General features: G+C 37.9%; 1 protein-coding gene across 4 annotated transcripts in view; it reads left to right on the forward strand.

Annotated features, from left to right (window-relative positions):
• The window catches only part of LOC134538321 (neurexin 1), a 449,323-nt gene that overhangs the window by 343,466 nt on the left and 80,058 nt on the right, over positions 1-25,799 (forward strand). For all 4 annotated transcript variants that reach the window (XM_063379534.1, XM_063379535.1, XM_063379537.1 and 1 more), the window contains 3 exons: positions 3,601-3,744; positions 18,242-18,459; positions 21,202-21,310. In XM_063379534.1, coding sequence (XP_063235604.1) covers positions 3,601-3,744; positions 18,242-18,459; positions 21,202-21,310 — 471 coding nt within the window. The remainder of the gene's footprint in view (positions 1-3,600; positions 3,745-18,241; positions 18,460-21,201; positions 21,311-25,799) is intronic.

A 25,799-nucleotide genomic window follows, 5' to 3' on the forward strand; every position in this document is an offset into this window, starting at 1 on the left:
ATCAAATCCGTTCAAATAGTTTGTTAATATTATAATTTTTATTTAAATTTTGTCGAAATTTTTTTTTTGATAGAACAAATTATTGTTGCAAGTTATTTAAAAAGGTGGTGGAAATTCAAAAATATTTTAAAATCCGTACCTTTTACACTATTAAATCCGTTACTTTATTTTTATTGTAAAACATAAAATATATCATCTACAACTTTCGACCGAAATTATTTTTATGTGACCAACCATTACTGCAAGGGGTGTAAAATAACAGTGGTTGAAAGACAAAAAAAAATTCATAACCCCCATAATGTGCACACTATTTAATCCGTTAGAATTTTTTGTAAACCGTTTAAATATAATATATAACTTTCTGCTGAAATAATTTTTATACGAGCTACCATGACTTCAAGGGGTGAAATAAACAGAGGTTGAATAACAAAAAAATCATACTTCCTTAGTAGGCACATTATCAATTCCGTTCCAACTGTATGTAAATCGTATAACTGTTATCTAAAACTTTTGTGTAACCAATTTTTGATAATACCAAACCATTATTGCAAGGGGTTGGAAAAACCTTGGAGTTGGAATGAGAAAATAAAAAGATAATTCCTTACCCGGTACACTATAGAATCCTTTCTTTTTTTTTAATTGTCTATATATTAACTAAAACTTTTGTTAAAATTAATTTTTGTTTACCCAACCATTACTGCAAGGGTGGAAATAACAAGGATGTAAAGTATTAAAAAATAAGCTTTTTTTACTATCATATACTATCATATACGTTATAATTTATTGTAATAATCCTGAACTTAATCTTAAACAAATTTTAATAAAATGAATTATTACGGTAAAAACATGGGTTGAAATTTAAAAAAAAGGTTCAAATCTTTCTTAGTATCAAATTCGTTTTAAATTTATTTTAAACCATCTTAATGTTATCTCAAAACTTGGTGCAAAACAAATTTTTATACGACCACTTTTTTAGCGCAAGGGATAAAAAATAGTCTTTGAAGGTCAAAAAATTTAAAAATTACTTTATTTGGCATATAATATGACATTCGTTCTAAGCTATTCAATGCTGCGTTGTAAACTGTTCAATAATGGATAAATTGAGTTAAAAATATTGGTAATATTTCCCTGCATGGAAAATGAGCAAATATTTAATCAATTATTTTGTAGTATTGGAGAACATAAATATGTTATGTACATTAAGTTCTTAAAATTTTCCAGAAGTTTATAGAAGTTTCCGAAGTATTTCCATAATAAATAGTTACTTGAAATCTACCTACGCCTATAGGCTGTGTCGAAAGGCAAATTTTTTTAATCCCTTCTCTGCAATGGCTCGTTTTATCAAAAATTGTTACAGACATAAGTATGTTTTAGATAAATATTATATCATTTACAAATAATATTAACGGATTCGTTAGTGTGTTTACTAAGGGAGTTAACTAATGATTTTTTTTTCGTCCTTTTATCCTGGTTTATTTCCACCCCCTGCAGTTATGGTTGGTCGTATCAAAAATTTATTTAGAAAAAGGTTTTTGGTATTGCCCCTACGAGCTATAATACGTTCAAACGGATGTGATATTAATCATATTATGGGAGTTTAGCGATGTTCCTGTTTTTCATAAATGACTTTCCCCAATTTTACCCCTTTGGTCGCATATTGCCCATTAAGAAACTGGACCGAGATTTACTATGATTTTATTTTACGTATCAGTTTAGAAGTGACTCTTTTGGGGTCAATAGACCATGAAACGAAAAACTATATAAAAGTTTACCAAGTCGCACCATGGTAATGGCTACAAAGAAATTTCAAAGAAATACTACCTAATAATGTCAGTTCTAAGCACCAATTTATTGTACAGGAGAAACCTTTTTGTAGCAGTCGGTCGCTATTAATAACAATGGTCGATCAGAGTTACTTTTTAATATTGAAAGATATTTTTTTAAAAATTAAGACAAAAATTGTTGAAACCAAGATTGCGTCTTTCTGATAAATTTACTCTGAAAAGAGAATTTAATATTATCGGATGATGCTCTTGATTAAAAACAACAAGAAACTATATTTCCAAACTTTTCGTTCCAAATTTTGCTCTTAAAATTAATATATTTCAAAACTTTTTTTTTAAATTATGAAGCTGTGTCTAAATCTTCTGTGCTCTTTGGGTATGTCTGGCAACAGCGCACACTGGAACAAGGGCAGCGCTAGTGGCAATGGAAAGAGAAAGAGCGCGTTTACGCGGAAGATTCTGAACTACTTCAGGTAAACACGTAAAAATTTTGCGTGCTGTTACACACAGTCTGAACATGTTTCGTTCGTGGCAATTTCTCGTTCACCCTTAACAGGTTGGCAAAGTAGTTCAGTAGTTCAGAACGACATCTCTTCTACATGAGCCTCTGATTGTCTGTTGAGTGTTGAGAGTGTAAATAGTCCTTTGCGTAAAAGCGCAAGATGGAGAATATTCCTGGCACAAGTACGTAAAATATTTTACCGAATGCAAATAATAAAAACAAGATCAACAGTAAAATATTTTTATTGTTTTAAAATTGTTGTTGGTGGTAATTCTCTAACACAGGTACAAATTCGATCCATGACAGTAGACGATCGGTTTTGGAGTTAGAACACAATTCATACCAACAGCCGTTGTGTAGCCATACCCTTCCACTTTTGTAAACATGTTTGCCTGAAGTACAGTATTACCATAAAATAATGTCTCACTTGTTATAAATTTCAAGGTCACGAAGAGTAACTTAAAACAGTTTTGGATAAGCGCATACGCGAATACGTTTTTTTCTCACTTGCAATGCGGGGGAAAAAAAAATTGGCTCTTTCGCCAATTAGCAGAGGGCGAATCTCTCTTTACGAGAGTGGTTAAAAGTCCCAAGTCCCCTGACCGTTCGACTGGTCGTAACGGTCGAGACGACAGAGCTCTTTTTTTCGCTGGACTCCTCCCGCTCGCTACCTACTTCTTATTTGCCAGAGTTGAGACACGGAATTGAAAGAGGCTGTTGCTTCCATTACCCCGGACGTGTTAAAGAGTGGAGACTAAAGGTGCGCATATTGAACATCTCGGTTAATTTACCTTCAAATATTTCATGTACGATTTGTTGTAAAAAAAAAACTTGTTATGATATGCCGTTGAAACTGGGACGTTATTTTATGGACATACTGTAGCTCGCATTGGTGGATCCAGATCGGGGGCCAAAGCGGCACTCCCCCCCCCCCCCCTCCTTGAACACTGAATAATTTATAATTTTCCTAATCATAGTTTTCCAAAATTACTAAAGTATTATATATATATAATAATAATAAGAGGAAGTTTCAGGACCAGAAATCAAATACACACGACTAAATAAGAACTACAAAAGTATTATTCAGCTTCTAAATCACTGTTAAATAGAGCAGCTAGCTAATTAAGAGAATACTAAGCTTACTGTTCGGTATTTAAATTCTAAATAAACTAAAATTTATTGGAAAAAATTATTTGGCCCGTCCTCCCTGAGCCTCATTCCTGGCAGCTCGGCGTCCCGCGCGACTGAAACCCCGAGGAGGAGACGCGCCGTGGTGTGCACAGCCTGTGCACGTCTGTGCGTGTGTCTGTGCAGGCGCCATCAGACCCGCGTGCCACGAGCAGGGCCCGCAGTGCGACTCGCAGCCCTGCATGAACGGCGGGCTGTGCTCGGAGGGCTGGAACCGGTTCATCTGCGACTGCTCGGCCACGGGCTTCACCGGGCCCACGTGCGGCAAAGGTGAGTGTTATAGTTGTTGTCGCGTCGTTTCGCGAGGCTCCCCCCAGTTGCGAGTGCGAGGCTACGCCCGTCATTCGCGTGGCCGGCGATTGTAGCCTCGCGCGCGGGAGCTTGGATATTGACGAGCCGCTGCCGTCCAACTTCCCGCAAGATGTCCAAGTTCTGTCCCTGCCCGAACACGCCCGAATATTCACCTTCGGCCAACCTCGGGATTTTTTTTTTTTTTTTTGCGCAGGAAAAAATTAATTCAAATATTAAAAGTGGTCGGTTAGTTAAGCTAAATCAAAACACTTTAAAACACTATGGACGGTTAGTTAGGTTAGTATCGCTACATTAAAATAAACAGAGAAATATAAATATATATAAATAAACCCGAGGTTGGCCGAAGGTGAATATTCGGGCGTGTTCGGGCAGGGACAGAACTTGATGTCAAGGGCGCCCATATGATAATTTGTAGGGGGGGGCCAGACTTAGGGGTATGAAGTATTTTTAATATTTTGGAAGACTTAACTGCGGCTTGTTACTAGCCATAAAATAGTTCCAGTTCTGACCCTGTTAAAATTTTTTGTCCTGTTACTAAAATAATAGACCACAGTACTGATTCGCCATAAAAAAATCTTTATTGGCTACTTTATTAATTAAATATTAACTATTTTATTGAAACAAATGAATTTTTAGAAACACAAATGCAGGAATAGAGTCCTTATACTTTTGAAGCGTCTCGGGTACACGGATATCAAGAATACAGTCCTTCAACTAATTGCTCTCTTTACCCCTAAATAAATGTCGCGTACAAATTAAATTAAAATAATTATAAAGTTTAAAACGTGTTGATCAAAAGATTCAACTTTGGGAGAGAAACGATTTGAGTATGTTATCACAGTCAGAAAACAGTTGTTTTTAAATGTAACACCTGAACTACGCTTATAATTACAGTCAAAAATTGTTTCACAATTAAATGAATATTACTATGTTTCGATATGAATCATAATTGCTTATCATTTAAAATTAGCACAGATGGATTCAGTAGTAAAGCACAGAAAAAATTAGTTTATTATTAAACTAGACTATTTAACCAAACAGTATTTAGATGTTAAGGAATTAAGTGACACCAAAACCAATGAAAATAATCGAAAATTTCTAAATGCTGACATAACTCATATATCAGCTTTCCACAGAAGAGTTTAGTTCGGCGCAATTAATCCACACAAAACAACTGGACATACTATGTCGACGCGTATTTTAAGAATATAAGAAGATCCACATCGCAGTATAATTTTTTTTTTCGTGTCGTGTGGTGCGGGCCCCCATTTGTGGTGCGGGCCCATAGGCTACAGCCTAGATAGCCTGCGCGTAAATACGGCATTGATAAACCCTTAAATAACATGTTCAGAACTTAACTTCAGAATTAAGAGTACATTAGAACCTCGATTTTACGGAGCCCGGACTGAACGAAGCCGCGATTTTACGAATACATTTTTTTCAGGAACCATCTAAAATTCGGAAAATTTGACACCAAAATATATTTTTAAAAAATTAAAAAAACACTATGAAAACATATAAAGATATTAATTTTTAATGCACAGCGTATTCATATTTTAAAGCTAATACAACAGCCATTTACCGTTAGTGAATATTGTATAAGTTATTGCGGCATCAAACTCAAAATCGAAAAGAAAAAATGGACTAGGTACACTTTATTTGTCGCAAAGTTCGAAATTTCTTAGATTGAAAAATTATGCCAAGGCTGTAAAAATATTTATTTTACCGCAAATGAACTATACTCAACATTCCTTACCCATTCCAACATTTCCAGCTCGTGAACATAGCAACTGAGCTTGAAACCTTGAGAAGCGTGAGAGAAAGAAACGATATTGAGTAGCTACTTCCTCTCCTTTCCGCTAATATCCAGCAACCCAAGCCATTAGGCATTATCTTGACAATTTTCGCATTAATTACCTTCGCTGCATCGGTTTCCCAGTAAAAAACGCTCAAAAATGGTATAAGTGACGCAGCAAGTAGACGTGACGAGCGGATTTTCAACTAAGCTTTTTTTTAACTTACTATACAAACAAATAATTCCCTATGGCTATCACAAATTCAAGGGCTTCTCGCACTAAAATGTACTGTGTTTTTAATGAATGTCTGTCGTTAAAGAGCAGCGTTTTTTTTCACCAAATAAGCCTATGATTAAAGACCGTAAAAATTCGCGGATTCCTTTCGAGACAGGCTGGAATCCAAACTCGTTCAGCTTAATGCTGCGTCAGTGATTGGACCGCAATTTACCTGAAGGACTCTGAGCCAATGGCAAACACTCAACAAAAGAAGTATCGAATCATAAGAATCGCAGTAAACAGTTTCCCCGAGTCGGTAGCCAATGACCATGTGATAGTTGCCAGAGTACATAGGAGAATCGTTTAGTCTATCCTAGTGGTCATTGAAACCGCGAATTTTTCCAGTCCCTACCTATGATCACTTTTATGAAACAGTACAGGTGTACACTGAACTGTGTGCTTGTTCTCCTCGATTATGTTACTAAAAGTGCGTTCATTAATATTTTTCAAGCTGATTTGTTAAAGATTAACTGATAAATATGATAAGGTGAAGTCCATAAAAATGCAAGGCAGGGAATTCTTCCAGCTCATCAACCCGACCCTGGATAGTCTCGTCTGTGTTCAGTCGTCTCTGGCAAGGAGTGGACAAGTTTGCAAACTCAAATATAAATTTATTTTAGTAACACGCGTCTTACGAAAAGGAAAGATATCCAAGAAAGGCATGTCGGACAACCTACTGTCACCACACAAAAGTTAACATGATGCAATGCGTGGTGCAACTGTGTTTAGTCGCTGTGATGTCGCTTTTATATCACTCGTGCAATGAAGCAAGTTGTGGAATGTTAAAAAAAAAAATAAGGGGAGGGCAGACAGCAGTCATTGTTTTTACTATTTAATATTATATATATTCCGTTCAATAAATTATAACATGTATCTTCACAGGGTGGGGTGTTTGAAATTTTATGAAGATAACGATTTTACGAATGCAATCCAAGCGACTGTGAGCATACGTAAAATCGAGATTCCAGTGTAAATTGCTTTCGAGTCTACTGAAGGTAGCGGAATCCTTATCCCTTTAAACACTTTTGAAGGGAAAAAGTGGTTTTCCTCTAAATTAAAAATTCCAACATAAATTTTACGTTGTAGACTTTTCTGAACAATAATTCTTATTTGAGTAACTTTAAAGGTGTTAGCTTACCTTAAAAATTGTGAATATTCTGAGCGGATGTGACGAATGAGGAAAACTAAGAAACACTACATAATAACAATGGTTTTTATCTTTACACTTTTCACTTATTTATTTGCACTTAAGTTATTTATACTGACTGAATACACTAAACTAAATCTAGACCAGATGCATAAAACTGTAGGTAGACCTAAAGACTATTGAAAAATCTCTGTTTTGAGATGTTATTTGTGAACATACACATTATTATGACGAAAAAGTAGCAAAACATTTCGCCGTCTACAAGCACATGTCAACTGTCGCGTCGTCTAACTCTGACTGGTCTAAATCTGTTGTGTTGTGTTATCGCGCGAGCTTGGGTAGGAATACGAAGGGGAATGACTCGCCACGGGCGTTGCGCTTGAACAGCGTTTTCTCCCTGTACACAACACCTTATATCGCAGCAGCAGAAACTAATGCTTGAACTAACATAACAAATGAAATAGACATGTAAAAAACGATATACAATAATATCTTCGTGTTGAATCACTTCTACATAATACCGAATTTAAATAATTTTCTTTAAAGTAAAACACCTGACTACACTATATTTTTTTCCTTCCCTGAAAGCTAGGGGGGGGCCACGGCCCCCCCCTGCCCCCGGGTATGGGCGCCCTTGCTTGATGTACATCTTAGGCTTCCCTTAACAAGGCTCCCCCAGTTGCGAGTGCGAGGCTACGTCCGTCACGGACGGTTCCGTTCGCCTGGCCGGCGATTGTAGCCTCGCGCGCGGGAGCTTTCCGCCTGTGGCTTGTTCGCTAGTATTCGAGAATACCACACACGTGTTGCAGCATAAACCTATATACATATAACCAAAATTCGTAAACATGTGAAGCTCCACCAATCGTAACTTCAAAAATACGTTAGAAATTTAGCATCACCACAATGATTACTCACAACGTCTATGCAATTTATATTGTGCTTAGATAGCGTTTTGGCAAAAAGCGAGCCATTTTTAATTATTTTTGTTTGGATTCAAATCCCATCACCGAAAATTCTTTTTATATTTAGATGAATATTACACAACACGTACTATACTTTAAGCTAAAATGATTTCTTAATTTATTTCTGTATCTATTTGCTGTAATAACTTTTAATACAGAACTAAGTCTGTTAGTTCATTTATTTCACAATACGTAATAAATAATGTAAGCACAACAACCTTGAGCAAAAGGTTTACCATAATTGAATACAACTAAGTTTGTAAGTAAATAAGTTTCCATATATTGTTTATTTATTTATTTCACTCCGTTACAGTGTGTTCTTTTTCCTTTGTCTCAGTTGGTAAGATATTTTTTTTTTACAATTGTTCAAACTAATTTAATAACTAATTAAATTTTAAATTAATAATTCGGTATCATTTTAAGATAGTAAAATTAAATAAGGAAATTATTACTGTGAGTTATCTCGATGAAGTGACCAATTGCACGTAAATTATATTTGTATCATAAAAAAATTACATTAAACAAGCCCCATTTTATATTCTTTTTACTTAATATGACTGGATTTTCACATTTGCATAGGAGAAAAATTCAATTGTTACTAAGTTAAAAATTACACCTAATATTTTATATACAGTATATTAAGACACCTTTGATGCATTTTAGGCAAATTAGGTATAAAAGAAAAAATAGTAAATATCCATTCTCCAGGTAACATGATTTTAGATCCCAGTGCTGAAATGTTCGTGTCCTTTCGTGTTTATTTATGCTGCTTTGGTCGGCAACTATGGAGGTTGTTTTTCTGTTGGCACATTATGTGTCGCGTGTGTGAACAACTGAATTAAATCTTCTCTACTGATATACAAACTGTCATGCTTACTTTTATACCTACTATGGGGATGAAAGACGATATGACAGAGATTAAACCACGTGTAAGGCGAGCGTAATCGCAACTTAAAGTTTCTGCTGGTCGATATGTCACAGATTTTTATTTAAATACAAATATTATTCTGTAAATTATGCTTATGGAATATGGTCGGTAATTCATATTATTAGACTTATTTTAATTTGTGTAATTAATTTTTGTATATATAGTATAACAAAGAATAATTAATTTGTGAAATAAAAAACCTAATTAGTTTAAATTTCAAAATATATATTTCAAAAAGGATTTTCTTTAATCTTCCATGTTCTTATCAACATGAAGACATCGCTGCTGAAGTTTCCACTGCAACATTTCTTTCGTTGATGTTGTACCACTAATAGAGCTTCACAAGGATAAAGCTTGTTAAAACTTTTTTTTTTTTTTTACATAAAACCACACTTTTGACACAGCAGTAATAATTTTACTTACACGAGGAAGATATTGTGCAACCAAAGCCAAAGTGAGAAAACGAATTGATTAATTTTTATATAATTTTTTTCCTTGGTAAATTTGATGTAGTACTATAGTGACTGTATATCTGGGTATAAATTGCTGTAAATGTAACCAAAAACGAGAAAAAAAAATTGTAATTAATTGATTTTGGAAGAATTTTACAGTGGAATTAATTTTTTTTATATATATTTTTCTTGTATAGGTACGTCACTTGAAAAAATATAATACAACTTGATTTGCCATCGATTGAAAAAGATTTCTGCCCATCTCTGGACTAAATTATATGAATTTTTCCCTCTTGATTGAATAAATAATTATTATAAGAAGCATACAAGAGAATTTACGTTTGATTTAAAATAGAAAACTTATGATATATTCCTAATCGTAAAATACCATGCATTTAATGTTTTCATCTTAATAGTTCAAATTGAGTCATGCTTTTTAATAGGTTATTTTTTGTTAGAATATTACTGTGTTGTATAACTTATTAACCTTTTTGAGTAACTGCAATAAACCATTTTTTTTAGTAATAACCAAGAAACACGCAAATTCATAGATAAGTGAAGTCCTCATCATAAACTAAATTTCGCATTCCTTTCGCATACAAAGTTAATATAAATATATAATTGTTTTGAAATTATTTTTTATTGTTTATTTAAAAATCGATACTTCAAATTTTGTGTGGGCCTAAGTAGTATGTAATAACAGAAGAAATGCTTATTTATTAAAAGGTATTATAACAAGTAGAGAAATAAATATTAATAATAAAATGTCTGCATAAGGTAAACTATACATAATTTAATAATAAACTATAAACAAAATTAAAATATAAATTGCAATGGCATGGTCTAAAACATGTCTTGGCCTTCATGTTTCGTACATTGGCACCATGAACTTTACGATTGTGCTACATACACACATAACCTACAAACTTGAGACGTTACTCTTTATCAATGTAATGAAGCTAGTTTAATCACTTAATTCAAGAATTTGTACGGATATTGTCGGAAGGCGGGTAGTCGTGTTTTTTTTTTGTCTGAAGACGGCTTGTCGTGAGCGGGAGTCACGAAAAGACGACGAGGCTAGTGCATTTCAGAATCGAGCCCCAGGTGGCGTAGTTCAAGTCACTTCTTGAGCTTCTCCATCGCCATACTGTCCTGGCCAAAACATTACGGGAATGGTCAGTGATGTGTAAAGAGCAAATTCGCGTGTTTTCACGTTGCAAATAACACTAACAATAGGAAACTCTTACCTACGCGAAATTTAACGTAAAAATTGGTTGTCTGTAAAATCGGTTTACGGACGATAGTTTAAAGTGACAATGTCATAACAAAACATTGATGAAATGATAGTATAGTTAAAGTACTAAATTTAAAAGCTACTTTTGAAAATCCCGCCTTAACCTATTTAATATAATAGTAGATTCATAGGCCAATCGAGTGGAAGAGAGATAGATGCGGCGCAAGAGTACAATGAGCGTAACGGGACACAGCGTAACGGGACTATGTGCGTAACGGGACACTTTATCGTGCGTGCAGCCTGCGTTCATCGATTTATTAGACGTCACGTCAGAAATTATTTAAAATAACGCCGAGCGTGAAAGTTACATACACGCAAAATTTTGTTTTCAACTGCATGCTTGAACCTGATTTTCGTCAAGGGATTTGTTTGAAATTCATCAAGCAGTAATAACGCACGTAAAGTAGCCCCGTGGTTACACATGTAAGACTGCAAGTGGTGCCGCTAGCAGTCGTCACGGGGCGCGTTGCTGTCGCTCTGCCCTGGTAGCTCCGGGGCAGAGTGTCCGACTCGCGGCCGGCAGGTCCGGGGTTCGATCCCCGGCCGCGGCTCTGCGGAAATTTTTCACGTGAACGCTTGCGCGGGCGTTCGCTTGTTTGGAAAATTCCCGCAGAAACGCTTGAGTCGGACCGGTAGGAGCTGACAAGGGCGGAATCAAAAAATCCGCTGAAGACGGCTTCCGCAAGGGAGCGCGTTCTTTACGTGCTACCTCGCGGAAGCCGTCGGCAAGTGGGTTTCTCCCCGGGGTGGACGGAGTTTTGCATATTATTATATTATATATAAATACTATTTTGTGAGAATAAACTAAAAAAAAAAATATTTGTTCCGTATTTATTAGCCAACCAGCTAGGTTGTGTACACAATCTGTTAGCTGCCAAAATATTGTTACACACGCAAGTTACCTTGCAACGTAAAACTTTCAATTTTTTCACGTGTGAAATGTTTCTTAATATGTAGTTCTATATGAAAGCGTGGTTTGGTTTTACAATGAAATAATTTAATAAGAAGTTGATGGCGTAGTTTTTATCTTTAAAAAAATTCGTAGCGCTTCATTTCAGATATTGAAGGGGAAACAATTAATACAAAGTCTCCGCACACGTTAGAAGTTATTATGTCAATAACCTAACACATAATTTGTAATTTGTTCCGATATCGGTCTACTTCCTACAAACAAACCTTCACCCTATGATTGGTGATTTAACATTGATAACCGCTGTGCTACTGAGCCTGTCGGGAGAATGTGTATTATTACATTGCCAGTTTTATAACTTTTTAAAATCTAAGTATTAAGTTTTACTGTTGTTTTATTAGTTTACCAAATAAATTCCAGGGTAGTTCTATCATAAAGTTTCATTTGGCACACCAATACGTTTGATATGTCCCCTAATAGTTTTCAGAAAGTGATTATACACGTGGGTCCGCCATTTTGGTTACACATTTCCGTTCCATTTTCTCGAAATTACTCCTACCAAATGCTGTATACAAAGATCTAAGATGTTTGGTACACACCAAAACGTTATTTAAAATTCTGTTTTTTGGCGTCTGACCAATATGGCGCAACAATTAGCAAAATGAAAAAAAACGGCTCCACCAATTATCATATAATCATGCGGACATGGGCACCCTATGCCCGACACATTGGCTAAAGTGTAGTGTCTGCGTTGTGAATACAGTTTCAGAATTACTTTATTTTTGAAGTGAAACTTCTTTGGGCTCGATGGGAGTAAATTTTAATGCAACGTTTAAGTTGAACTTTTTTTCCCCAATCTAACTAAAAACTAAATATATTTGGGAGGGGTTCCGTGGCTAAATCCCCTCACTGACTATTCTAGACTATAAACTAGATAAGTTGGGCCCAGGTAAAACCTGCACAGACACAGGGAAAACCCTGGGCACTTACATTCGGGATGCAAAACTTCTCTCTCTGTCATTTTACCCTTTACGGTATGCTAACGAGTCGAGGTTTGAATTGGCAAAGAAGTTTGTTTCACTTCTATCATGTGTTCTAAGTACACGCGTTCTTTTTTTTTTTTTTAAATGGAAGTAACTGTGTTCGACGACGAAGATTCATATTCATATTTACTGGTCATCATCAGAAATTGTCAAGCACAATTTCCGCAATGTTTTGGGTCTATACTTGTTAAGAATTAACTGAGTCTCAGCATACCGTCTTCTGACAATTATTGTTGACTCCATGGGTATGTTAAATTCGCACAGTCATCATAATCTCACGTCTCTAGCGTGTCTACAGAAAACAGTCGATTCCTCAAATTTACATGTACAAAAGTTTGGTGTTGCATACTTTTTAAATACAAGTAGTTTTAAAAAATGATGGGCTTTGTAAAATAGGGGTGTATGCCAAAAGTTTTGTTGTTTTTTTTTTCCCACACCAGATTTGTATATTTTAAAAGAAGAAATATTTCGCTAGCACAAAGCTGCAAAATGGTTGACTTAACACCGTTGTGTTGTGCCTGAACTCCTTCATGTGTTTCAAGTACAAAATTTCACGTAGAATTCTTTAAAATAATGCCGAGCGTGATAAATATACGAAAAGTATTCATTTAAGGAAGAAACGATAAAAATTGTTCCCCTTTTTAAAACCCAACCATAATTCTTTTTAACAAGATGTTACCATTGATATCTCAGGGTTAGCCGAACGCGACGCATGTAAATGCCTGAACGCTGTACCTGTGACATTTACCCCTAGACAGAAAACACTAAAACAGCATTGCCTGCGTTTTTGAGGTTATACTTCTTTAGGCGCGTTGAGAGTAAAATTTCAGAATGCGCCAGAAATTCAATGAAATATGCGCGCATTGCAATAACAAATTTAATAGGCTTAAAGTCCAATGCGCATGCATGCATAAACTGCTATAGCCACGAGCCGAAGTCGTCAACATGGCGGACGCATGTGTGGTAACACACACACACGTATATATTAACTTTCGCGAACATCGGTAATGTACTAAGCGTATTGGTGTGCCAAAATAAACTTTATGGTAATTACACTATCCTGGAATACATTTAGTAAACTTGAATAGTCATAACAAGCAGGGCCGGATTTAGAGGTCTGGAGGCCTCGGGGCAACAGAGGAGCGGAGGCCCCCTGGCCCCAAATTATTTTACAAATAAAATGAACAATTATTTTTTCAGTCGAATTTTCCAATAAATAATTTATTGTGAAATCAAGTAGATTCGCTTAGTATTTAAAAAACATACATAAATATAATCGGAGACAAGAATTATATGAAATTAAATTTTAGTGTTAATGAACGGAACCTTCCGAGCTTTTTTCGCCGAAAAATTGTTGATGATTTCGCTTAAATCCAATTCCCGGAGTAAATCGCTTTCAATGCTCAGGAGAGAAAGCTTCGATAAACGGTTTTGTCCCATCGTGGTTCGGAGCCTATTTTTTATAATTTTCATTTTTTAAAATGAGCGCTCTCCAGTGAAATTTAAAACTATCAAAACCAAATACATTCTCAATGCAATTTCAAGGTTTGGAAATGTAGCTTTGAAATTTTGATCTGCGAGAATTTGGTAGTAAAATAGTTCCGGAGATTAGTCTTTTCCAGAGTCCTTTTTGTATGAGTCGATCAAAGACACAAATTGAACCAATTCATTACCGAGACTAGGCTCTAAATCATCCGTATAAACTTTCACCAATGCCTCTGCTGCAGCGTGAAAATTTTCAGCATCCATCTTCTCGATGTGATTAAGAAATCCAAATCTCGAACGTAGAGCTTCATAGGGATGCAATCTTTCAGTAAGAGAAACACATAGCTAGTCAACCACTGGGATGAAGGCGGATACTTAGTATTTCTCTTTGGGTGACAGATTTGCGTCTTGTGCTTGCCCATGCCCGTAATCGAGAGGATTCAACCTCACATTTCTTGTTCTGGTGCGTGATTGTACGTATTGGTCAGTATGAGATATTTTTTTAGCTGCTTCCTCGTATTTATCAAAATCGTTTCGTTTGGATTCCACGAATGATTTCAATTATTCTAGTGCACGCATTGCCGATTCAAGAATCATTTTCGGGTCTTGCAACATCCGTAACAGTTTTTTATGTTCTTGTTCTCTGCATATATTTCATATATCTTTATATATATATATATATATATATATATATATATATATATATATTTCTTGTGTGCGTGTGTATGTCACTGAACTCCTCCTAGACGGCTGGACCGATTTTGATGAAATTTTTTGTGTGAGTTCACGGGGATTCGAGGATGGTTTAGATTGACAATTGGATATTTTATCTCGATTCTGAGTTAAGAAAAAACTAAAAAAACACGCTTTAAAAGCAAAAAAACTAAGCATTGTTGATAATTAGCCTCCATGGCAACGGGCTTTTGCATTGTTGTTGCCTTCTGCGTAACCATGGGAAAGGTTTTTGGTAACGGCAGTGGCGTGCCCAAGAGGAGGGGTATGTATAATGAGAAGATACAAAATGTCCAGCGTAGAAATACTTACCGCCATATCCATATCTCACAAAAAGTACATTTGGGCAGGACAATGTCTGTCGGGTCTGCTAGAAAGATATATAGAGATATATATGTAGAAAGATATATAGAGAGATAGAGATATAAATAGAAAGATAGAGAGAGTTATAGAGATATACATAGAAAGATAAAGAGAGATGCTTCTTAGTATACGTTTAAAAAATTACAAAAAAAAATTGATTGAGGCATTGCAACGCATGCCGGGCATTATCTAGTGTTATTATATGTTAAGGGGAAAAAACACTTTTTCGTAATTGCACAATCAAATACGACATTCGGTTTATATTGTAGATTACAAGATAACGATGAAAATATTCACGTCTGTAAAAATTCCAAAGGATTTATATTTGTTGCACATTGTTCGTAGCTTCTCAGACGCACGAGAATGTATCAAATTCCGGGATTCCCTGCTACAAGCACGCCACTCAGCGGGCACTTGTCAACGCTACGACGGATCGTACAGACAAAAAACGGGGGAAACAGGTACCGTCGTATCTCGTATCGACACGCAAATACGGGGAATAGGCTGAATAGGCATTTCGATATTTTACTGATTGCCTGATTGGAGTGAACAAATATAGATAAATTATTTATGTTAATATTTAACAATAATATAATCATGTATGTACTAAGTACTGTAGGTAAAGGTAAAACAGCGAAAAAAGAATATCAAAGGAAAAGATGCTTTCGCCCCGGTTGCCCTCCCCTAAATCCGGCCCTGATAACAAGATACAATCGCAACTGAAAAATACCTACTTATAATTTGTTAGCCAGGAAAATTTTGTTGGAACAAACAATGAGCCAAAGATTTTTGAACATTTTGTTAGTTCTTTTAAATAATTCCGAACGAACGTGGCGCTATCTTTTGATGATTTTTATAACTAAAAGCTGCAGTCCAATAGATCCCGGCTTTGGACTTTCGATTATTAACTAAAATACTCCCCATATTGTTAAAATTCATTGTCGAAAATTAATTAAAATATTGTCGGTATTGTTATAATTCATTAAACAGTAAATACTGTTTTGTCAAGCGTTGAAAGTTATATATATTTATGGCATAACTAAAATATTTAATTTTTAAAAACCTAACCTAATGTGCTTAAATGATTCGAAACTGTTAACTATAATTAGTAGTACAAAAAAAAATGTTTCCCATTGTCAAGGTTTGAACCATGACCTTTTAATTATCAACCGCGCGAAATACCACCACGCCATCAGGACTACTGGGATGGTAATGGAGAGAATTTGGTATTGAAATAGCAGTTTTCTTACTTTGTTTAATCTTGGAATTACTTTTTACTACCATTATTTTAGTTTACTAGGTATATTCCAAAGTAGTATGTGTATATACTCTAATACTTACCAAAGTGACCTTATACGGTTTTATATCACTACACGTGTGTTCACCACCTTAATGTCACACTTCCGTTCCATTTTTAGAAATTATTCCTACCAAATGCCGTATACAGATATTTAAGTTTTTTTACACATCAAAGATTATAATATTCCTCATTTTTTAAAACGCACTCAAAAAAGTATAAAATAATTTCACATATCCCCATACACATTGGCCTGGAAATTGGTGATTATGTAAATACGTATAGGATTTAAAACGAAAAACGTGTAGCGCATGCAATAGATTATTAATTCATGTATAATTCACCAAAGTCGTTAAAAATTATATGAACTGTTGTGTGAGATTTCTCAACTACAGCTACTCCTTAATGTTATCTTTTGCATGTGCCCCGCTGTTGTTTTTTTTCGTTTTAACTCTTACAAGTATTACTTCACAATACATACAGTCTGTATACTTTGTTTATACTTTTTAATCTATATAAAAAAACGTGGTATAATTATTTTCTGCTTTGCGCATTGCAGTTCTGAGCTAAGTTTCTAGTGTCCAGCTCATCGGGAAGTTAGTTAAAAAATCTATTTCAAAATTTGTACCGAAGAGACGAAACGACCTGGTGTAGCATCAACAGAATCACTCGCATAGATTTTTTTAACGCGTGTTGAAGGAACGGGTGTATGGTACCGATAGAAGTCTGTATGGGTCATAGGTACCTGAAATGTGGTTCCTGCTACCACACTCTTTGTCAGTGCCGCGGCAGTAGACCGATAGCCATCTAACTGAAAATTCAAATTTCGGACAGCTGTTTGATCTCGAATGTTTATCTCTGCGGAAAAATTTCTTATCTCGGATAACAGGCAGTTGACGGACAGGCGCTAGCTAGACAGAAAGTCGTATTGCCGAAATTCATCCAACCGAAAAGTAACTTTGCCGGAAATTATTTGACCGTCATCTGTTTTCCAACCCGAAGGACGGCACCCTCAAACCCCCCTCCCAAATATGCGCCCTTTTAGGGTGGATTGGGAGTCGGCTTACAGAACAGTTTATACATTCCAGAGCAAGTAAATTGGGACGTGACTATCCAGGGGTCACTACCCCATTTTCGATCGGGAAGGTGTTAGGGCTTCAGCTATGACCAGAGGCCAGAGCTAACCATCCCAGCATAGTCGCCACAGGCTGTTCCCCTCCCACATGTGCGCCCTATCAGGGTAGGGTGGGATAAAACTTCCAGTTCGATTTATTTACATTCCAGAGCATAATTCAAACAGAACTGTTAGGGATCACTCCCTCTTTGATCGGGAGGGTATTAGACCAGCGGCGGGGGCCACCAACCCAGCATAGTCACCGCCTCAGCCCCCTGCCTCGCTCAGCTAACCATACAGTTGGCTGTGTCCCGAGTCAGTGGCGTAGCCAGGGGGGGGAGGGGTTAGGGGTTCACCCCCCCCCCTAGCACCAAATATTTAAATAATTTCTTATTCGTCACTCAAACAAATTTCATATTAAAATTAATAAAAAAAATTACCATTACAATATTGGAATTTAAGTACCGAAAACTGCTAAAATAGCACTATTTTACACCTTAAAATCCAAAAATTTTCCCGGGGGAGGGCCCCAATGCTTCTTAACACCCCCCATACACAAATCCTGGCTACGCCACTGGCTCCCGAGCCCTAGTCACGGCGACATGGCTGTCGGCTGGGCGGACGGAAGGCTGAGGGAGCCGGTGCTGCCCCGGCAGACGCGGCCACGCTGACCTTCAACGGCTCGCAGTACATGCTGGTGTCGATGGCCGAGGAGACGCGCACGCAGACCGAGGACGTGACCCTGAGGTTCCAGACCACGCGGCCCATGGGGCTGCTGCTGGCCACCAGCACCGAGCAGTCGGCGGACCGCCTGGAGCTGGCCGTGGCCGGCGGCCGGGTGCGCCTCGCCATCCGCGTCGGCGAGAAGGAGAAGGTACGTGGGTGTCTGGTCCATAGAGGCTTTGAATATATATACTGTATAGAAGTCGCCAGCCTAGGTTAAAATTTCTAATACGGTTTGAGGTAGTTGCTTAATTCACCGCCGCAATCGCCACCATCTCTAGGGGCATCGACTTGTGGTGGTCCCTAGCGGACAAGTGTCGTACTCTTCAAACACCCCTTCACCCTCCCGTTGAACGACCATTGAGCTGCAGTGAATGATTGGTGGGGGGTGCGGGGAATGACAGCGGGCGACAGTGCTGCGCTCTAACGTGTAAATAACAACCTAAGACGATACAGGGCGTTACGGCAAGCGCCCTGCAGCGGTGAAGTTCCCAAGCTGCTCATCATACGCTCCTGAAAAACGTAGAGTAAATCCTATCCACTCGCGACTTCTATACAGTATATATATTCAAAGATAGAGGTAGTAGTCTGTGAAGTGTGTGTCTGTTCCGTCGATGTAGTATTACATGGAGTAAGTGCCTGTTTCGTGGAGGTAGTATTATATGGAGTAAGTGCCTGTTCCATGGAGGTATTTAGTGAGGAGTGGGTGTCTGTTCCATTGACGTAGAATTATATGGATTAAGTGCCTGTTCCATGGAGGTATAAAGTAAGGAGTGGGTGTCTGTTCCATCGAGGTAGTATTATTTGGAGTAAGTATCTGTTCCTTGAGTATATTAACTGTTAAGTAAGTGTATGTTCCATGGAGGTAAAGTGTTAGGAGTGAGGCTTGGTTCCAAGGAGGTAAGGTGTTAGGAGTGGGGCTTTGTTTCATGGAGGTATAGTGTTAGGAATGGGTGTTTGTTCCGTCTCGAGGTAGTATTGTATGGAGTAAATATCTGTTCCTTGAATATATTAGACTATAATTAAGTAAGTGTATGTTCCATGGAGGTAAAGTGTTAGGAGTGAGACTTTGTTCCATGGAGGTAAAGTGTTATGGGTGGGGCTTTGTTTCATGGTGGTATAGTGTTAGAAATGGGTGTTTGTTCCATGGAGGTTCAAAGTAAGAAGTGGGGTGTCTGTTCCATTGGCGTAGTATTATATGGAGTAAGTGCCTGTTCCATGGAGGTATAACGTAAGGAGTGGGTGCTTGTTGTATTGTCGTAGTATTATATATATATAGAGTAAGCGCCTGTTCCTTGGAAATATTAGTCTATTAAGAGAGTGTCTGTTCCATGGAGGTGTATTGTTAGGAGTGTGTGTCTAATCCATCAAGGTAGTATTATATGGAGTTATTACATGTTCTTTTGAGATATTAGTCTATGGAGGAAGTGTTAATCTGTGGAGTGGGAGGGTTGGTTCCGTGAAGGTGTTAGTTGCATGGATATTTTTCTGTGTATATGAATTAATATCACTGGTCGTATCCGATGATGCACCTTCACCTACAGTTCCTGATCATGTGCTTGAACAAGGAGACGGATGGTTATCCCCAAATTGTAATCGACTGCTGACAGTGCGACGTCAAAGAGATGGCTGCGTGAGAACTTGTGGTTGGTTCCGCCTCTTCAATAATTGCAGCGTACTCTGACTCCTTCCACCGCGGCGGCATTATGTTTCCTATCCATAGAGTGATTCTCTGTTCCGATGTTGAAGTCACTCTTATTAGCAGTTGGCTAGGAACACAAACCAAAGCTGTAAAGGTTAATTCTAGAAGTTTATTGTAAGGAATTCATTAGGAAGAAACGAAAAAAAAAATATTCTCATCATGAAATTACTATTTTAAACGAAGTTGTTAACAACACAAAATTAAGTAATTAGCGTTAAACATTACCTACTATAACCGAAAACGCTGTGCTTTCCAGTTTAGACTTCAGTTATCATGTAGAATTTCACAATCACGCCCACACCTTGACTTCTTACCTCCATGTTCCATGTGGAAAACTATTTGGTAACGCCATTTGTTAGCCGGTGATCTCGCTTGTCAGCAGTTCCAACAATAGGAATAATGGTATCTGCTTTGGATAACGAACCAATATTGTTTACAACGTACATCATTAAAATAAATTGACACTATTTCACACGATTAAAAATTTGAATTTAAAAAAATTGCTCACCACACTTAAAAAGTTCCAACTTACAGAGCAATCAAAATGCTATATTTTATCGTCGAACCATAGAACACGTTACTATCACCTCCTACTATGTGACACACAGAAATGTCTAAGGGTGCCACGTTGCTCTCCAATAAATCAGCAAAAGAGTGTTTTAAAATCACTTTTGTAATTTTTTTTTGTATTTCTTCACCATTCACTAGTGAATATTTCTAATGCTTTTAATCAAAATTTATAGTACTCGCGTGGTTTCTTCTAAGCTTAAAAGATGGAACAATCATGCATTATTGATTTTATTGAGTTTTATTATACGTGACTCCAAAAAGATGAACCAAATGGGACAGGCCTTCCTAAATCTATTGGTTTGTCTTATCGATCCAACTTCACTGTGATCCTAAAATGGTGGGAGATCATTCTAAGTAGGGCACTAAAATAAATGCTGCACATTGTCAAACAAACTACATTGCTGAGCGTTTCGCAATCTATTTTCGTATTTACTGCAGTGTGATATACTAGGCTTGTAGTCAACCACCTTACTGGCTTGACCATTATCCGTTGTTCTCTTGCTGCCTCCATGTTAGTCAACCTTCACTAAACTTCCCTCACTCTCTACATCCATCTGCGTCATGAATTTTTTTTTTTTTGTCGTCTCGTGTTGCAGTTGGTTTTATTATGTGCGATGACAGGTGATTCTGGCCGGCCAGGGGTTGAACGACAACCAGTGGCACACGCTCAAGTTCTCGAGGCGAGGCCCCAACTTGAAACTGCAGGTGGATGACGATACACCAATCAGAGGTGAGCTGCCAGCGATTGAGGTCGCACGCCATTCTCTCCTTACATAATTATAAAAAAAAAAAACCAATCGCAAACGAAGTGGAATAAATGGTTAAGCTGATGGAGTTATAATTACTCGCAAAATGAGCGTAAATGTGAAGCGCGCGCATTGGCCGGAGGCCGGAGCGCAATTAACATGAGTGCGGAGCAACGCATTGTCGCCAGAAGTTGGTGTGTTTGAATACCTACTTTTAAAGGCTGACAACCTCTAAAATAATGTTGGCCATCGGCTACTCCGTCTATTCTATCTTGTGTAGTGTCGTGTGCTGAGTTAGAAAGAACTTTGGATTTAACGTATCTGCATGGAGGTCATTATAACCTAACGAATGGGTGAAACGAGTAATGGAAGTAACCCTGAGAAAACTCGCCAGAAATCTAACCTTGTATTGACTTGGCATGAGGCAAGTTTTCAAAGACTGAGAACAATTTATTAGTATGACATTAATTAAGATAGCTTTGCAGTAATTTAATTACCTGTTTTCCTTTACCTAGTTTACTAAGTGCTGTTTTACATTAGCGATGCTAGCATCTAGGTACATGGGTTTGAATCCCAGATGATGCATGGTGAGAAACGTGGTGGACCATACTTTACTTTTACTAACCGCACACTGCATTCCATCATGTATTTATTGAAATGGTCTAATTTCGTGTCACATTCGGAGCCTAACGGAATCGATTGGGTCACGTCTTAAAGCTCACTATTTTATGGGCATTACTTGTGCACAACTTTTAAAAAAAAAGGTACCAACTTCACTTGTGAATAGTTTTCCAATTCTGGCTTCTCTTATCCTGTGGCCGGTGATTAATTTATCTCCCCCCTACACCCTATAGGCCAGTAGCGTTAAACATCCAATTCGGAAATAATTCCTATAAAAGGTTTTTTTGTTTCAATGGCTTCATTTGTGACCCAATATGAATCTCCTAAGTTTTCCCCCTCGGGGGAGTTGTGGAAAAGTGGTGGGGGGTGAAAATGTACCTCCAAAAGGGGTGTTTTTATGGTTTTTTGCTTTTATCTCCCACAATAAACAAAATATTTGAAAAGTACATTTCATAAGTGTTATAGAGCATTAATATCTGCGTTGAATGGTACCAAGAACAAATTTTTTGGACAATATTTTACCAAACTACAGTAGCTGAAAGTTTGACCAATTTTCAATATCAGTGTAAATGGTTGGTTTTAACTACAGTTTTAGGCGATGTCTTATTCAAAAATGAAAAATTAGCCAATTGACCCAACTGTCAACATTAATTACAATGGTTGTTTTAACTTCAGGTACATAATTTGGTCACAAACAGGATAACAGTAATATACTATACAAAATTAGTATATTTATATTAACATGAAAAATTGTCACTAAATTAAAACATATATACATAATGGGTGAATATAATCATTAAATAATAGACGTGCTGAAATAAAATTAAAGTCTTCGATGTTTCTCTGCCGTTGGACCACTGGGCTCAACATTTTGGTCGATGTCTGACACTTCTGATTCATTGTCAGTCAAAATGTCGAGGTCTCCATACACATCTTCTTCAGCATCTTCCAATAATTCTACCAGTTGGAGGGCGTTTGTGCATGAGGTCCCCTTGCAACTGGCACAAATTATCGAACATTTCAAACCTGCCTTCCTGCAGCCGCAAGCACCTGCACACCCTTTGCTGCACTTGCAAGAAATCTTCATCAGAAGCGACTGTGGAGCTGATTCCTTGGAGGTAAGAACAGGGGCAAGTCCAAAGTTGGACTGCTGCCATCCCCACTGGAGCGGATCCATCTGGTTCCCTAACCACATTTGAACTTGGAGGTAGGTTCTGAAGCAATGTTGGCGAGCTGCTTCCGTGGTTGGTGGTAGGGAAGCCAAATTGAATTTAGATTTTATGAGGGATTTGGCAAATAGGTCAAACCGCACCTTGTCCAGATTGTCCTCTGTTCTACCACATAGAGGGTGGTCAAAAATCGTTGTCCAGCTTCTGCAATTGCTTGAGGTTGTGAATCGTGATCAAAGAAGGGTTTGATGTCCTCTAAAAGGGCCACATGTTTCACTATTTTCTTCTTGCCCAGCTTGTAAAATGAATAAGTGGTGTCGCAACCACTAATGGCATGGAGGAAAATGAGGACCTTTTTCAGGTCGTCGGCGAGTTTACAACTCTGGTGGGTGAATATTTTTTGTGGTGTTGTTCCTCTTCCTGGTTTGAGCCGATGGTGTGGCTAGAGCAGTGAGGATGACCAACAAATCTGTATTCTCACCGACTAAAGCAACCTTCTCATGACTATGGGCGACTTCGATGGCTGTGGTGACGATCATGTGGTCTGCATCCTCACGGGCTTGCTTGACTGATATGCCTTCACTTTCTAGCCTCTCGGTAAGCAATCTGATGAGTCTCTCCTTGTTCCTGTCATTTGAAAGAAATTGCTCCTGGGTCATCGTCACCACCATTGACTTTGTGAAGATGACCTCAGGAGCAAAGTGCCTCTTCATTCTGCGGAGCCGCTCTGCAGATTTGATGCTTTTGGTACGCAGGTCTTCGGGGTAGCCATCAAAAACCACAGTGGTATCTTTTCTGTTGTAGTGGTGTTTCAAGTAATCAATATACTTGTTGATAATACATTGAAAGACATCGACATTCTTCCATACCACTCGGTGTAATAAAAATCCTCCATCAATGATGTGAGCCGCTCCATTGAGGTTAACTTCTCCTACAGGATCAAAAAAGTCATAAAGTACAGACTTAGGTGCCTTCCTCATTCCAACCTCATCGAATAGAGACAGGGGATATGGTGCCAGCTCGTATTGGAAGAATTCCCTTAGCTCTTCATCAGATTTCTTGAGGAGTGCGATACGGTGAAATATTGTCTCAGGATTGACTGGTACATCCTCCCCATGAATGGTAAACTTTGACTTGAAACCTTGAATGTTCATGACACGATTCTTTCTAACAAACCTGATTTGGTCAAAGTTTTGTCCCACCAAGGTAAGCATTGACGTATTCCCAATTTCAAAGGCTCTGTGACAGTTTATTGATTCATCTCCCATGACACCTGTACTGATGGACATCATGAAGTCGCTTGCTGGAAAAGGATCGTGAGATTGAAACCACACCACAAACTTCTGTACATCTCCATTATCATGCTGGACTCTAGCATCTCTGGCATCAACATGCTGCTCTGAGGTGGTGAATGAAACCCCGCTAAATTCCTCGACCTGTTGTGCCACTGTTGTAACTATTGGCATGGTGACTGCCCATCTGCTGAGAGTACTATCTTAAATACCACGACCATGACTAAGCCCTCCACTACATTTTAATGAGTGCATGAGGGTCTGCTCAATGGTCATGTCAGACCAAATCCCACTCCAAAATTTATCAGATCTTCTGATTGTAAACCATCCATTCAGCACAAACCTCTCATACTCTTTTTGAGATAGTTTCTCTTGTAGGTCCATCATGTCTTGCAGATAGAGCTGCGCTGACTTAGCATACAAAAAATGCCCACTTGCATGGAAATAGGGCAACATCTTCTTCACAGTACTCAGATGCAGCTCCCAGTCACCAGTCCTCTCTGCCTGTATGGACTGCTTCATGAGGGTGGTCATTTTGAAGTAGAGCACCCATAACTTGGCAGTGGGACCATTATCCTCCAGTTCGTCTAGTTTCTCAGTGAACAGCTGCTTCAAATATTCGTGATCAAGTTCTTCCATAGGAATCATTGAATGGGAAGGTTCTTCGCTGGTCAAATGTGACAAAACAGACATTTTGGTCGAGGATCTTGCATTTTTCAACTGCTGAGAGAAGTGAAGTATAGATGGTGTGATAGTTACTGGGAGGTGCATTGATGAATGGAAGGAAAACCGCGAGTGATGTTGAGTAGGGTTTTGAGGACATGAGCTGCTCCATAAAACCATTCCAACCTGGGAGTTCATGTCCTTTCCATTTTCCCACAATCCAGTCGAAATCAGTCTGTTGAATGATCACACTGGAGAAATTTTCCCTCAAGTCCTTAAACACAATGTTTTTGAAAGGTGCTCTGGTTTTTTCAATTGTTGTTATTGGAATCACACCAAATTTTCCTACAATGCTTGCTTTTGGAACAGTACTGACTCTAGCTATGGGTTTACTACTTGAAGATGCAGAAATCGCTGGAGTTACACAGTCGATACCACCCATAGCATGGAAAGTATTTGAGCCATCTATGGTGTCAACATTGACATCCACATTGTCCCACACAAATTGGGAAAAAGTGTCTGGATGAACAGAGCTGGGTGGATGGTTCATACATGATACCTCAAAAATTCTGGCTTCCTCATAGGAACAGCAGAACCCTAGTCCATTGGCTATTTGAATCAGATCCCTTGAGCCATATTTCATGGCCAGGAGGGCCCCGACCCCAACTTGGAGGGGTGAATGGAACGACCTTGGTCTGGTGGCTGATATTACTGCATGAGCGATAGAA

The sequence above is a fragment of the Bacillus rossius genome, chromosome 13, assembly GCF_032445375.1.
Source record: "Bacillus rossius redtenbacheri isolate Brsri chromosome 13, Brsri_v3, whole genome shotgun sequence".
Lineage (NCBI taxonomy): Eukaryota > Metazoa > Arthropoda > Insecta > Phasmatodea > Bacillidae > Bacillus > Bacillus rossius.